At 36.1% G+C, this 15,605-nt stretch overlaps 1 protein-coding gene and 1 long non-coding RNA gene across 6 annotated transcripts in view; one reads left to right on the top strand and one right to left on the bottom strand.

Annotated features, from left to right (window-relative positions):
* The window catches only part of LOC140617544 (uncharacterized), a 78,670-nt gene that overhangs the window by 41,930 nt on the left and 21,135 nt on the right, over positions 1 to 15,605 (top strand). The window lies entirely within an intron of this gene.
* The window catches only part of CD163 (CD163 molecule), a 30,718-nt gene continuing 26,728 nt past the window's right edge, over positions 11,616 to 15,605 (bottom strand). The window contains exons 16-17 of one of the 3 annotated variants that reach the window (XM_072799150.1): positions 14,717 to 14,850; positions 11,616 to 11,823 (exon numbers count right to left, since the gene is read on the bottom strand). In XM_072799150.1, the coding sequence (XP_072655251.1) occupies positions 14,774 to 14,850 (77 nt within the window). In that variant the 3' untranslated portion in view covers positions 11,616 to 11,823; positions 14,717 to 14,773. The remainder of the gene's footprint in view (positions 11,824 to 14,716; positions 14,851 to 15,605) is intronic. The other 2 variants (XM_072799151.1, XM_072799152.1) reach the window with 2 other exon arrangements.

The raw sequence follows: 15,605 nt of genomic DNA, 5'->3' as shown, positions 1-15,605 counted from the left end.
AATGTGTAGATTGCTTTGGATAGTATGGACATTTTCACAATATTTATGCTTCAGTTCATTAGCATACAATGTCTTTCCATTTCTTTGTGTCATCTTCAATTTTTTTCATCAATGTTTTATAGTTTTCAGAGTATAGGTCTTTCTTTTTTAAGAGATTTTATTTATTTATTTGACAGAGATAGAGAGCACAGGCAGCGGAAGGAGGATAGGGAGAGGGTGAAGCAGACTCCTCATGAGCAGGGAGTCCAACAAGGGGCTCAATCCCAGGACCCTGGGATCATGACCTGAGCCAAAGGTAGACACATAACTGACTGAATCACACAGGCACCCCAAGTACAAGTCTTTCGTCAACTTGGCTAAGTTTATTCCTAGGTATTTTATTATTTTTGGTGTGATTGTAAATGGGATTGTTTTCTTATTTTCTCTTTCTGCTACTTCATTATTAGTGTATAGAATGCAACAGATTTCTGGACATTAGTTTTGTACCCTGTGACCTTACTGAATTTATTTATCAATTCTAGTCGTTTTTTTGGTAGAGTCTTTGGAGTTTTCAATATATAGTATCATGTCATCTGCAAATAGTGAAAGTTTTATTTCTTCCTCACCAATGTGGATGCCTTTCATTTCTGTATGCTGTCTGATGGCTGTGGCTAGGACTTCCAGTACTATGTTGAATAAAAGTGGTGAGAGTGGACATCTTGTCTTGTTTCTGATCTTAGGGGAAAAGCACTCAGTTTTTCACCATTGAGTATGATGTTAGCTATGTTTTTTTCATATATTATTACAAAAATAATATTTTATTATGTTAATATATATTCCCTCTAAACTTACTTTGTTGAGGGCTTTTATCATGAATGGATGTTTTACTTTGTCACATACTTTTTCTGTATCTATTGAGATAATCATATGATTTTCATCCTTTCTCTTGTTGATAATATGAATCATCATGTTGATTTATTTGCAAATATTGTACCACACTTTCATCCTGGAAATAAATCCCATTTGATTGTGGCAAATGATTTTTTTTAAAGATTTTATTTATTTATTCATGAGAGACACTGAGAGGCAGAGACATAGGGAGAGGGAAAAGGAGACTCCCTGGGTGGAGGCCAATGCAGGACTTGATCCCAGCCCCCAGGAACATGACCTGAGGTGATGGCACATGCTCAACTAATGAGCAAATTATTATTTTAATGGGGTTCCTGCAAATTATTTTTTAATGTATTGTTGAATTTGGTTTGCTAATATTTTGCGGGTTTTTCTTTGTTTTTTTGTGCATTTTTTAAATTGGAGTTGAATTTGCCAACATATACTATCACAGCTAGTTCTCATCCCGTCAAGTGCCCCCCTCAGTGCCCATCACCCAATCACCCCATCCCCCTGCCCACCTCCCCTTCCACTACCCCTTGTTCGTTTCTCAGAGTTAGGAGTCTCTCATGTTCTGTCACCCTCTCTGATATTTCCCACTCATTTACTCTCCTTTTCCCTATAATCCCTTTCACTATTTTTTATATTCCCCGGATGAGTGAGACCATATAATGTTTGTCCTTCTCAGATTGACTTACTTCACTCAGCATAATACCCTCCAGTTCCATCCATGTCCAAGCAAATGGTGGGTATCCATCTTCATTCCTAATGGCTGAGTAATATTCCATTGTATATGTAGACCACAGCTTCTTTATCCATTCATCTTTCGATGGAAACAAAGGCTCCTTCCACAGTTTAGCTATTGTGGACATGGCTGCTATAAACATTGGGGTGCAGGTGTCCTGCCGTTTCACTACTTCTGTATCTTTGGGGTAAATCCCCAGCAGTGCAATTGCTGGGTCGTAGGGCAGGTCTGTTTTTAACTCTTTGAGGAAACTCCACACTGTTTTCCAGAGTGGCTGTACCAGTTCACATTCCCACCAACAGTGCAAGAGGGTTCTCCCTTCCCTACATCCTCTCCAACATTTGTTGTTTCCTGTCTTGTTAATTTTCCCCATTCTCACTGGTGTGAGGTGGTATCTCATGGTGGTTTTGATTTGTATTTCCCTGATGGCAAGTGATGTGAAGCGTTTTCTCATGTGCTTGTTGGCCATGTCTATGTCTTCTTTGGTGAAATTTCTGTTTGTGTCTTCTGCCCATTTCATGATTGGATTGTTTGTTTCTTTGCTGTTGAGTTTAATAAGTTCTTTATAGATCTTGGATACTGCCATTTATATGATATGTCCTTTGCAAATATCTTCTCCCATTCTGTAGGTTGTCTTTTAGTTTTGTTGACTGTTTCTTTTGCTATGTAGAAGCTTTTATTTTGATGAAGTCCCAATAGTTCATTTCTGCTTTTATTTCCCTTGCCTTCATAGATGTATCTTGTAAGAAGTTGCTGTGGCCAAGTTAAAAAAGGATGTGGCTTGTGTTCTCCTCTAGGATTCTGATGGAATCTTGTCTCACATTTAGATCTTTCATCCATTTTGAGTTTACCTTTGTGTATGGTGTAAGAGAATGGTCTAGTTTCATTCTTCTGCATGTGGATGTCCAGTTTTCCCAGCACCATTTATTGAAGAGACTGTCCTTTTTCCAGTGGATAGTCTTTCTGCTTTGTCGAATATTAGTTGACCATAGAGTTGAGGGCCCATTTCTGGATTCTCTATTCTGTTTCATTGATCTATGTGTCTATTTTTGTGCCAGTACCATACTGTCTTAATGATCACAGCTTTGTAGTACAACTTTAAATCCCGGATTGTGATGTCCCCAGCTCTGGTTTTCTTTTTCAATATTTCCCTGGCTATTTGGGGTCTTTTCTGATTCCACACAAGTCTTAAGATTATGTGTTCCAACTCTCTGAGGAAAATCCATGGTATTTTGATACGGATTGCATTAAATGTGTAAATTGCCCTGGGTAGCATTGACATTTTCACAATATTAATTCTGCCAATCCATGAGCATGGAATATTTTTCCATCTCTTTGTGTCTTCCTCAATTTCTTTCGGAAGTGTTCTGTAGTTTTTAGGGTATAGATCCTTTACCTCATTAGTTAGGTTTATTCCTAGGTATCTTATGCTTTTGGGTGCAATTGTAAATGGGATTGACTCCTTAATTTCTCTTTCTTCAGGCTCATTGTTAGTGTATAGAAATGCCACTGATTTCTGGGCATTGATTTTGTATCCTGCCACATTGCCAAATTGCTGTATGAGTTCTAGCAATTTTACAGTGGAGTCTTTTGGGTTTTCTATATACAGCATCATGTCATCTGTGAAAGAGGGAGAGTTTGACTTCTTCTTTGCAAATTTGAATGCCTTTTATTTCTTTTTGTTGCCTGATTGCTGAGGCTAGGACTTCCAGTACTATGTTGATTGGCAGTGGTGAGAGTGGACATCCCTGTCGTGTTCCTGATCTTAGAGGAAAGGATCCCAGTGTTTCCCCATGAGAATGATATTTGCTGTGGGCTTTTCATAGATGGCTTTTAAGATGCTAAGGAATGTTCCCTCTATCCCTACACTCTGAAGAGTTTTGATCAGGAATGGATGGTGTATTTTGTCAAATGCTTTCTCTGCATCTATTGAGAGGATCATATGTTCTTGTTTTTTCTCTTGTTGATATGATCTATTGCATTGATTGCTTTACGAGTGTTGAACCAGCCTTGTATCCTGGGGATAAATCCCACTTGGTCAAGGTGGATAATCTTCTTAATGTACTGTTGGATCCTATTGGCTAGTATCTTTTTTTTTAAGATTTTATTTATTTACTCATGAGAGACACACAGAGAGAGGCAGAGACACAGGCAGAGGGAGAAGGAGGCTCCATGCAGGGAGCCCGATGTAGGACTTGATCCAGGGACTCCAAGATCACTCCCTGGGCCAGAGACAGTCGCTAAACCACTGAGCCACCCAGGGATCCCCTCTATCCCCTCTGGCTAGTATCTTGTTGAGAATTTTTGCATCTGTGTTCATCAGGGATATTGGTGTATAATTCTCCTTCTTGGTGGGGTCTTTGTGTGGTTTTGGAATTAAGGTGATGCTGGCCTCATAGAATGAGTTTGGAAGTATTCCATCTCTTTCTATCTTTCGGAACATCTTTAGTAGAATAGGTATGGTTTCTTTTTTAAAAGTTTGATAGAATTCCCCTGGGAAGCCATCTGGCCCTGGACTTTTGTGTCTTGGGAGGTTTTTGATGACTGCTTCAATTTCCTCCCTAGTTATCAGCCTGTTCATGTTTTCTATTTCTTCCTGTTCCAGTTTTGGTAGTTTGTTGTTTTCCAGAAATGCGCCCATTTCTTCTAGATTGCCTAATTTATTGGCGTATAGCTGCTCATATATGTTTTTAAAATCATTTGTATTTCCTTGGTTTTTGTTGTGATCTCTCTTCTTTCATTTGTGATTTTAGTAATTAGAGTCTTTTCTCTTTTGTTTTTAATAAGGCTGGCTAATTGTTTATCTATCTTATTAATTCTTTCAAAGAACCAACTCCTGGTTTTGTTAATCTGTTCCACAGTTCTTCTGGTCTCTGTTCCATTGAGTTCTGCTCAAATCTTTATTAACTCTCTTCTTCTGCTTGGTGTAGATTTTATTTGCTGTTCTTTTCAGTTCCTTTAGGTGCAAGGTTAGGTTTTGTATTTGAATTTTTTCCAGTTTTTTGAGGGATGCTTGTATTGCGATGTATTTCCCCCTCAGGACTGCTTTTGCTGTATCCCAAAGATTTTGAATTGTTATATCTTCATTTTCATTAGTTTCCATGAATCCTTTTAATTCTTCTCTAATTTCCTGGTTGACCCTTTCATCTTTTAGTAGGATGCCCTTTAACCTCCACGTGTTTGAGTTTCTACCAAATTTCATCTTGTGATTTAGTTCTAGTTTCAAAGCATTATGGCCTGAAAATATGTAGGGGACAATCTCAATTTTTTGGTATGGATTGAGACCTGATTTCTGACCCAGTATGTGGTCTACTGAGAAAGTTCCATATGAACTTGAGAGGATTGTGTATTCAGTTGTGTTCAGATAGAAAATTCTGTATATATCTGTGAAATCCATCTTGCCCAGTGTATCAATTAAAGCCCTTGTTTCTTTGGTGATGTTGTGCCTTGAAAATCTGTGATTTGCAGGAAGTACTGTGTTGATGTCTACTACTGTTAGTGTATTATTATCTAAGTATGTCTTTACTTTGGTTATTAATTGATTGATATACTTGGCAGCTCCCACATTAGGGGCATAAATATTCATGATTGTTAGGTTTTCTTGTTGGATAGACCCTTTAAGTATGATGTAGTGTCCTTCTTCATCTCTTACTACGGTCTCTGGGATAAACTAATTTATCTGATATGAGGATTGCTACCCCTGCTTTCTTTTAAGGATCATTTGAATAATGAATTGGTCTCCAGCCTTTCATTTTCAGGCTGGAGGTGTCTTTAGGTCTAAAATGAGTCTCTTGTAGACAGCAGATAGATGGATCTTGCTTTTTTATCCAGTCTGAAACCCTGTGTCTTTTGATGGGATCATTAAGGCCATTCATATTCAGAGTAACTATTGAAAGATATAAATTGAGTGTCATCGTAATATCTATTCAGTCCCTGTTTTTGTGGATTGTTTCTTTGGCTTCCTCTTTCTTTTACAGGTCCCCCTTAATATTTCTTGCAGAGCTGGTTTGGTGGTCACATATTCTTTCAGTTTCTGCCTATCTTGTAAACTCTTTATTTCTCCTTCTATTCTGAATGAGAGCCTTGCTGGATAGAGTATTCTTGGCTTCATGTTCTTCTCATTTAGGTCCTGAATATATCCTGCCAGCCCTTTCTGGACTGCCAGGTCTCTGTGGAGAGGTCTGCTATTAATCTGATATTTCTCCCCATATAAGTTAAGGATCTCTTGTCTCTTGCTGCTTTAAGGATTTCCTTTTATCTTTGGAATTTGCAAGTTTCACTATTAAATGTCAAAGTGTTGAATGGTTTTTATTGATTTGGGGGGAGACCTCTCTATCTCCTCGATCTATCTCCTGAATGCCTGTTTCCCTCCCCAAATTAAGGAAGTTCTCAGGTATGATTTGTTCAGATATGCTTTCTGGCCCTCTGTCCTTCTTGGCATTTTCTGGAACCCCAATTATATGCAGATTCTTCCTTTTGAGGCTATCATTTATTTCCCTTAACCTTTCCTCATGGTCTCTTAATTGTTTACCTCTTTTTTCCTCAGCTTCATTCCTTGCCATCAACTTGTCTTCTATGTTACTCACTCTTTCTTCCACCTCATTAACCCTCATCTTTAAGACATCCAGTTTGAATTGCATCTCATTTAATTGATTTTTAATTTCGGCCTGATTAGATCTAAATTCTGCAGTCATGAAGTCTGTAGAATCCTTTATGCTTTCTTTCCAGAGCCACCATATATTTGTGCTTCTGAATTGGCTTTCTGACATCGAATTGTAATCCATATTCTGTAACTCTGTGGCAGAGAGTACTGTTTCTGCTTCTTTCTTTTGTGGTGAATTCTTCCTTTTAGTCATTTTGTTCAGTACAGATGGACTGTAAGAGTGGGCTGAGTCAAGAATATCAACCACGACCTAAGTAAATTTCACCTTAGTTGATTCTTACTAGAAGTGAAAACCCTTCTTCTGTAGTGTTCTGGCTGTTCTCCCTTTAAATCTCAGGTCGAATTTGTAAAGTGTTCAGGATGTTTTGAAAGTTATCTAGGTAAGTTGGTGGGGCCAGTTGAGTTGAGGACCCCTACTCTTCCACCATCTTGCTAGTTTTTTTGAGGATTTTTGCATCTATGTTCATCAGATATTGGCCTGTAGTTGTATGTGTGTGTGTGTGTGTGTGTGTGTGTGTGTGTGTGTGTGATTTCTTTACATGGCTTTGATGTCAGAATACTGCTAGCCTCAAAGAATGATTTTGGAAATTTTCCTTTATCTTCTATTTTTTGGAAAAGTTTTAGAAGGATAGGTATTAACTCTTCTTTAAACATTTGGTAAAATTCACCTGTGAAAGTATATGGCCCTGGACTTTTGTTTGTTGGGAGTTTTTTTGATTACTGATTCAGTGTAATTGCTGGCAATTGGTCTGTTCAAATTTTTTATTTCTTCTTGATTAGTTTTGGTAGGTTATATGTTTTTAGGAATTGGTCCATTTCTTCTAAGTTGTGCAGTTGGTTGGAATATAATTTTTCATAATCTCATAATATTTTGTATTTCTGTGGCATCAGTCATTATTTCTTCCCTTTCAGTTCTGATTTTATTGAGTCCTCTGTGTGTGTGTGTGTGTGTGTGTGTGTGTGTGTGTGTGTAAGGATGAGTCTGGCTAAAAGTTTATCAATTTTGTTGATTTTTTCAAAGAACCAGGTTTCATTGATCTGTTCCATTCTTCTTCTTCTTCTTCTTCTTCTTCTTCTTCTTCTTCTTCTTCTTCTTCTTCTTCTCCTTTCTTCTTTAAGAGTTTTCATTTATTTATTCAGAGAGAGAGAGGCAGAGACACAGGCAGAGGGAGAAGGAAGCTCCATGCAGGGAGCTCCACGTGGGACTCAATCCCGGGTCTCCAGGATCAGGCCCCGGGCTGCAGGTGGCACTAAACCACTGCACCATCGGGGCTGCCCCTGTTCCATTCTTATTTATTTTTTAAAGTTTCCATTTCATTCTTTCCGCTCTGATCTTTATTATTTTCTTTCTTCTACTGGTTAGTCCTTTTTCTAAGTATAAAGTTAGGTTTTTTATTTGTGATTTTTCTTGCTTCTTGAAGTAAGGTTGTACTGCCATAAATTTTCCTTTTCAAACAGCTTTTGCTATACCCCAAAGATTTTAAACTGTTGTGTTTTCATTTTTATTTATCTCCATGTACTTTTAAAATTTTTCTCTTTGATTTCTTGGTTTATCCACTCTTTGTTTAATGGCATGTTGTAAACCTCCATGTATTTGTGTTCTTTTTCAGATTTTTTTTCTTGTGGTTTATTACTAGTTCCATGCATGGCATGGTGGCCAGAAAAAAATGCATAATATGACTTCAACTTTTTGAACTTGTTGAGACTTGTTTTGTGGCCTAATACATGATCTATTCTAGAGAATGTTCCATGTACACTTGAAAAGAATATTATTCTGCTGTTTTGGAGATAAAATGTTCTGAAGATAACTGTTAGATCCATTTGGTCCAATGTGTTATTCAAAGCCGCTATTTACTTGTTGATTTTCTGTTTGGATGATCTACTCATTAACAGACATTTTCATTAACAAAATCCCCTACTATTATTGTATTACTATCAATTACTTCCTCTATGCTTGTTATTAGCTGCTTTATTATTTCAGTGCTCTCATGTCGAGCATAAATATTTACAATTGTTATATCTTCCTGTCCCTCTTTGTCTCTTGTTAAGTGTTTTAAAGACTGTTTTGTTCAATATAAGTATTCCTACCCCAGCTTTCTTTTCATTTCCATTTGCATGATAAATGCTTTTCCATCCTGTCACTTTCAATCTGCCTGTGTTTTTAGGTCTTTAGGTCTGAAATGAGTCTGGCATAGGCAGGATATAGATTTTTTTTTTTTTAAATCCATTTCATCACTCTACGTCTTTTGATTGGAGCATTTTGTCCATTGTGTTCAAACTAATTATTGATAGGTATGTACTTACTGTCATTTGTTACTTGTTTTGTGGTTGTTTTTGAAGTTCTCTGTTTCTCCTGCTCTCTTCTCTCATGGTTTGCTAGTTTTCTTTAGTGATAGATTTGAATTCCTTTCTATTTATTTTTTGCATATCTATTACTGGCTTTTTTAAAAGATTTTATTTATTTATTCATGAAAGACACGGAGAGCGGGGGAGGGGGGGCGGGGGGTCAGAGACACAGGCAGAGGGAGAAGCAGGCTCCATGCAGGGACTCCATCCTGGGACTCCAGGATCATGCCCTGGGCCAAAGATAGATGCTACACCACTGAGCCACCCAGGGACTCCCCTATTACTGGTTTTGATTTGTGGTTACTATCCAGTTTGTATATAACATCTTCTGCATCATGCAGTCTATGTTTAGTTGATGGTCATTTTTACTCCTCTCCCCACCATGTTTTAGGTATGTGATGCCATACTTTTTACATCGTTTTATTTTGTGAATCTCTTCACTGACTTTTATAGGTATACTTAAATTTTTTTTACTACTTTTGTGCTTTCTGATTTTCTTCCTACTACTTGTGGTCTTTCTTTACCACCTAAAGGATCCCCTTTAACATTTCTTGTAGGGCTAGATTAGTGGTGATGAATTCCTTTAGCTTTTGTTTGTCTGGGAAACTCTTTATCTCTCCTTCTATTCTGAATGATAACCTTGCTGGATGTGGTATTTTTGGCTATAGATGTTTTCCTTTCAGTACTTTGAATATATCATGCCACTCCTTTCTGGCCTGCAAAGTTTGTACTGAAAATCAGCTGATAGACTTATGGGGTTTCTGTTGTATATAACTGCTTTCTTTTCTCTTGCTGCTTTTAAAATTCAGAGAACATTATTTTTTAACCAAGTGATTTAAGTGGCCAAGTAATACCGACATGAAAAATGAGAGCATTTGAGCATCTTGAGAAAGTTAGACTTGGGACAGAGAAACATAGGCAAAAGTTGAAAGGACAATTTTGCTAATACAGATTTGGTCCTTTTTTCTGTGGATGTGGCCCATACTCTACTCTTGGCCTATTTCATCAGAGCAAACAGGTTCTCTACAAATAGTAACAGCATCACAAATTACACTTGAATGGGTATAAAAGAATGAAGTTTGGAAATGTCTTCACCCCATGAAAACTGAATTTCACTTCAAAAGTTGGCATATACCATACCATGGTTAAGAGCATGGCCTCTAGAACCAGAGTATCCAGCCTCAGATTTCAGCGTTGTCACTTACTAGTTGCATGTTTTTAGGCAAGTTATTTAACTACTGTGTCCTTCAGTTTTTCCAAACCTAAAATGGGTATTAAACTCACAAATTACTGTGAGGATTTAGTTGTAAACTCATGTAAAACATTTAAAGTAGTTTCTGGTGTTAACACACGTTAACTATTATTACATGGAGTAGAATTTCACCATCCAGGGGACATGTGCATATATGCATATAATAAGTTCTCTCAAAAAATTGTGAAAATTCTGGAAGTACCATCATAATTTTCATTTACCCCCCCCCATTTGTGTATTAATAACAAAGTATTTTAACAATTAATGTTTCATACATAATTTTGGTTAAATAAATCTAAATATAGGTAGAAATTCTATTCATATTATATATTATTGTAAAGTATGCACATAAATATTTATGTTAATTATTATATAGGTGGGTTTCCTATAAGTGTATCCTATAATTTGATACCTATTATATATAATTATTTATTATGGTAAATTCCTGACATATATTTGATGTAAATATATTAAATCATTTAATCATTCATGCTTTTATTCAACAATACTTACTAAGCACCTACTATTTGTCAGGTATTGCACATTAAATACTCAATTATATGCCATAAACTATTCCCCTAATTACAAGTCAGGTAATATATATTTGTGAATAAATACATATATATATTAATGTGTTATTGAAAAGAGGAAGGAAATAATGGCAAGTGAGCCAAATTTCATGGTTCCACAATATAGTAGCTTTGAAGTCCTGAATGCCAGAAAAGAGTGTAGGCAATATCAGAATACTGAGAAAAGGCTACCAATCAATTTGCATCTAACACTGGGATATTTAACAAAAGACTCTGAGCTTAATGTTGAATTGTTATGTCCTTCTTTAAATATTATCTTCTGGGAAGGTTGGATGGCTCAGTCAGTTGAGTGTCTGCTTTTGGCTCAGGTCATGATCCAGAAGTCTCTGGATGAAGCCCCGTGTCAGTCTCCCCTGTTAGGGAAATCTTCTTTATCCTCTCCCCCTCCTCCCTCTCTCTCTTGCTCTCTCTCTCTCTCTCAAATAAATAAATAAATAAATAAATAATTTTTAAAAAGTTATCTTCTATGCTAATATGTAATATGGATATATGATTTTTAGTAAAACATGAATTTTCATTATAACTTACATTTATATAGAAAAGATGTAATTTACACATTCATTTCAGTTTTAGTTACAATGTCCTAAGGAACAAGGAAGTGACTCATTGAGTCTTTGTACCTTTACCAGGTGTTGCTGTGCATATTTTGTCAGTGACCAGAATTACAATAACAAAAAACAATTAAGAACCAATGAGATTCATGCCTTGTAGAGGTAACAAATATTATTAACCTTTCAATAATCATTAACTGTCACTTTCTTAAAAAAAAACTAAGGAAAAACAAATTTGTTTTGGTAATAAGAAGAAAATTATTGCTTAAAGCAAAATAGAAAACATATATGCAGATGGAAACACTGTCAAATGAAAAGGCATCATGTTATATTTATGAAAGCCTTAAAAAAGTCAGAAAACCTACTCAGAGATTCATGAATCAAGAGCAAAATGTTGGGGCAGCCCGGGTGACGCAGCGGTTTAGCGCCGCCGTCAGCCCAGGGCGTGATCCCGGAGACCAGGTATCAAGTCCCGCGTCAGGCTCCCTGCATGGAGCCTGCTTCTCCCTCTGCCGGTGTCTCTGCCTCTCTCTCTCTCTCTGTCTCTATGAATAAATAAATAAAATCTTAAAAAATAAAAAGAGCAAGATGTTAAGGCAAATTCAAATCAGCAATATTCCTTTTTATTTATTCCCCTTGAAAGTCTTATAAACAACTTTTAATAGTCACATTCACCAATTTAATTTTTATAAATTCAGCAGCAGTCTTTGGGATACTGGGAGACAAAGGATTGTATTGTAATCTTCAGTGAATGAGGTGGATTCTTGCTCCATTCCGTAGTTCGGGTTTTCATCAAGGGATCTTAAAGGCTGAAGAGAAACCATAAATAGAAAAACTGTTATTTTCTTCTTTACACATACTTGCACAGAAGAATTACATTGTAATATAATATGTTATATTACAACACACACACACACACACACACGCACACACACACTCACATGTATTATAAAGCATACTACATCCCTGAACAGAAAACTTAAATGCAATGCTTTGCAAACTTCAGCATGCATAAGAGTTATTTCTATTTCATAGAACTATGTTGACAGCCCAAAGTGCCATTTTTTAAAAGTATCCCCATGTGATTCTGAAGCAGTGATTCAGCAGTGATTTCTCTTTAAGGAAAAAGTTGTTTAATCCTTATTCATTATAGAATAATATTCATATGTTCAAGGTTATAAATCAAAAGTCATTTGTAGTCCTAATCTAACAAAGCTGTTCAATTTTTAATGTTCCTATATACATATATACACATATAATCTTATAGGTGTAAACATTTAATTATATTTGATATAATGGAATATAATGGAATGATACTGCATTTTTGTGGATTGTTTTTCCTTCTTCAGTTGGCCATACCATAATTTTTTAGCCACTGCCATTCATGCCGTTTCCAGCCTTTTGCCATTATTAACAATGCTATAAAAAGAAATCATTATATATAAGTTCTTACATACTAGTGGCTTAATCTGTATGGAAGAAACTCTCAGGGGTAGAATTTTGCATGAAAGGATCTGCGGAGCATTTTAAAAATGTTTCATAGTTGTTTCCAGATGGCTTTCTGCAAAGGCTACCACACCTCCCACTTCCAATTAGCAATGTTTCAAATTATGATTTTCTCTGTATTTCTACCAGCAATAAATATTGGTGCTGTTTTAAATTTTTGGTGCTCTGATTTACATAAAGTGACATCTCAGTGTTAATTGTAATTTGAATCGCCTGAATATACTGGTGAATTTGAGCATTTATAAATATCTATTTGTCATTTGAAATTTATTCTGTGTGGACTGTCTTTTCATAGCTTTGACCAGTGATGATCCATCAGAGGCTATTTTTTTTTATTGGTGTTCAATTTACTAACATACAGAATAACCCCCAGTGCCCGTCACCCATTCACTCCCACCCCCCGCCCTCCTCCCCTTCTACCACCCCTAGTTCGTTTCCCAGAGTTAGCAGTCTTTACGTTCTGTCTCCCTTTCTGATATTTCCCACACATTTCTTCTCCCTTCCCTTATATTCCCTTTCACTATTATTTATATTCCCCAAATGAATGAGAACATATAATGTTTGTCCTTCTCCGACTGACTTACTTCACTCAGCATAATACCCTCCAGCAGAGGCTATTTTTTAACAATTGTTAAGATATATATAGATATCTATATAGATAGATAGATAGATGCATATATATGTATGTTGATACATGTGTATATTTATCATTTTCAAGCTATATAGAATTTATTACCTTATATGTGTGTATGTGTATATATATGATTTAATACTTTACATTTATATACTTTTAAGAGTCCCAGCTTTAATCCTGTGTCTCAATTTCTATTTCCTATTTCCACAAAAAAACCCATACTTTGGTAAATATCATTTCTAACTATACAGTCCTCCCAAATTGTTTCTTTTTAAAATAGAAACTATATCCACTACCTCATTTCACCATCTTTTCTTTTTGATGTATAACTTAACAAATTTCTTACCTATTCACTATTTTCTTCTGTTTTACTTTCTGCATGAGAGCAAATTATGAAATGTAAATCTGATTGTGTCTTGCCCCAGCTTAATTTTTCAAAGCCCATTGCCTCCCTCCCTAACAGTCCCTAAAATAAAATATGAATGTGAATATATAGCAGACAAGGCCATTCATTATAAGGCTCTATGCAGCTTGCCTTTTCAGCTTAGATTCTCACCACTTCCTTTCTTTGAGATTTACATTAAACAATCATGTCTTTGTCAATAGTATCTTTTATTTATGAACCTTCGGTGCTCAGAACACCACTTGTCACCATAAATATGTTCAATACATATTTTTAAAGATTTTTATTTTTAACTAATATCTATCTACACCCAGTGTGGGGCCCAAATTTACAACCTTGAGAGCAAAAGCTGCACACTCTACCAACTGAGGCAGCCAGGCACAGCAGCTCAATACATATTTTTGAATGAAAAACTCCTTACTATTTCCCAACGATGTGGTTCTTTTCTATGCTTCCATACTTTGTACATGCTATGTCCTTGCACTAAAATTGTCTACCTTTCAATCATTTGATGTTTATTTACCTTGAATATCACATCTTCAGAATCTCCTCCAATTTCTCAGGAAAACTTTCTATCTTGTACTACCTTTACCATAACATGAATTATACAAGTGTTGATATGTCTTTTCTTTTTCCCAAAATGACCATTATAATATCTTGAAAAGATTTATTCATGTTAATGTACCCAGTTTCTCCTTAGCTCCATGATGTACCATTGTTATTGCTTAGAATATATAAATAAGAGTTGAGGTGCCTGGATGGCACAGTTGGTTGTGCATCTGACTCTTGATTTCAGCTCAGGTCATGATCTCAGGGTTGTGGGATTGAGCCCTGAGTCAGGCTCCATGCTCAGCCGGGAATCTGCTTGGGATTCTCTCCCTCTCTCTCCCTCTGCCTCTCCCCTCACTCTCTCTCTCTGTCTCAAGTAAATAAATCTTTAAAAATAATAATATATAACTAAGAGTTGGATAACAGTCACATTTATAAAGAGCTGTTATCTATTCTGAATATGGATATACATACATACATAAATATATATACAAATGTATGAAAGTATGTGTATACACATTCTTTCTTTTTGTTCTAATACTAGAGGAGGTCTCAATTTTCAAAAAAATGCACCTGTTTTGAACAACATAAATAAATTCTCCTCACTCACCTCCCTGGGTTAGAATTCTCATCTTCCTTTTCAGTGTACCTCAAAATGGTCTTCTTTTCATCCAGAAATAGGAAGAGATTTAGACACAGAAATTAGCCCAGCATCATTAAAATCATCTGACTCATTGGGATATTCTGAAAGGAAGAAAATAATTACTGGGAAATAAATCAGACCTCCCCTCAAGGGCCTTAGAACCTCTTTGAACATTGAAATGCATTGCCCACAATTAGGAAGGCAAACAAGTGTGATTTATGGGGCATAGGAAGCCTTTTCCATGCCTTAAATATGTTTTCCTGACATAGTTGCAGCAAATAGCAAGCCTCTGGGATTGAAGAAGTGAGGCAGGCATTTTTAGAAGGTAAGGAATACTGAGAAAGTGTTGAGCCTTCATGAAGCAAGTGGGTATTGGACTATTTCTTCCAACTCAGCAGAATTAGTCTACACAGAGGCAGAATCAGTGCATTGGTGCTAAACAGAAATTGGAGCACAAAGAAAGCAGAATGACATAATGGGAAATAGTGACGGCTTCTATGGGATAAACATGTAGGAAGGTTAAATTTTTAGATTTTTAGAGGAAAATATTCATAAATATCAAGTTAGAGAAAGGAAAATAGCAGGACATAAGAATGGAAAGAATTGGGAAAGAGATGTGAAAAAGTGAAACCTTTTAGATTAATTTGTTTCAGTAAAATGAGGTCCAAGTCATAGTATTCTACTTGCCTGGTTCTTGTACCTCCACCAGTAATAATCACAAACCTGTAGGCCAGATTGTACTACTGCAGTTTTTATGTTCTCTAAGAGTCACTTGTAATTCATTCCTGCCTTTCTTCCCTATATGCAGCATGTTTCCAATTACATGTTTGAGATTTCTTTCCACTGCTAAAATAGA

The sequence above is a fragment of the Canis lupus genome, chromosome 25 (genome assembly GCF_048164855.1).
Source record: "Canis lupus baileyi chromosome 25, mCanLup2.hap1, whole genome shotgun sequence".
In the NCBI taxonomy this organism is placed as follows: Eukaryota; Metazoa; Chordata; class Mammalia; order Carnivora; family Canidae; genus Canis; species Canis lupus.
The sequence above is the reverse complement of the archived record's forward strand: the minus strand, read 5'-3'. Positions and strand labels throughout refer to the sequence as shown.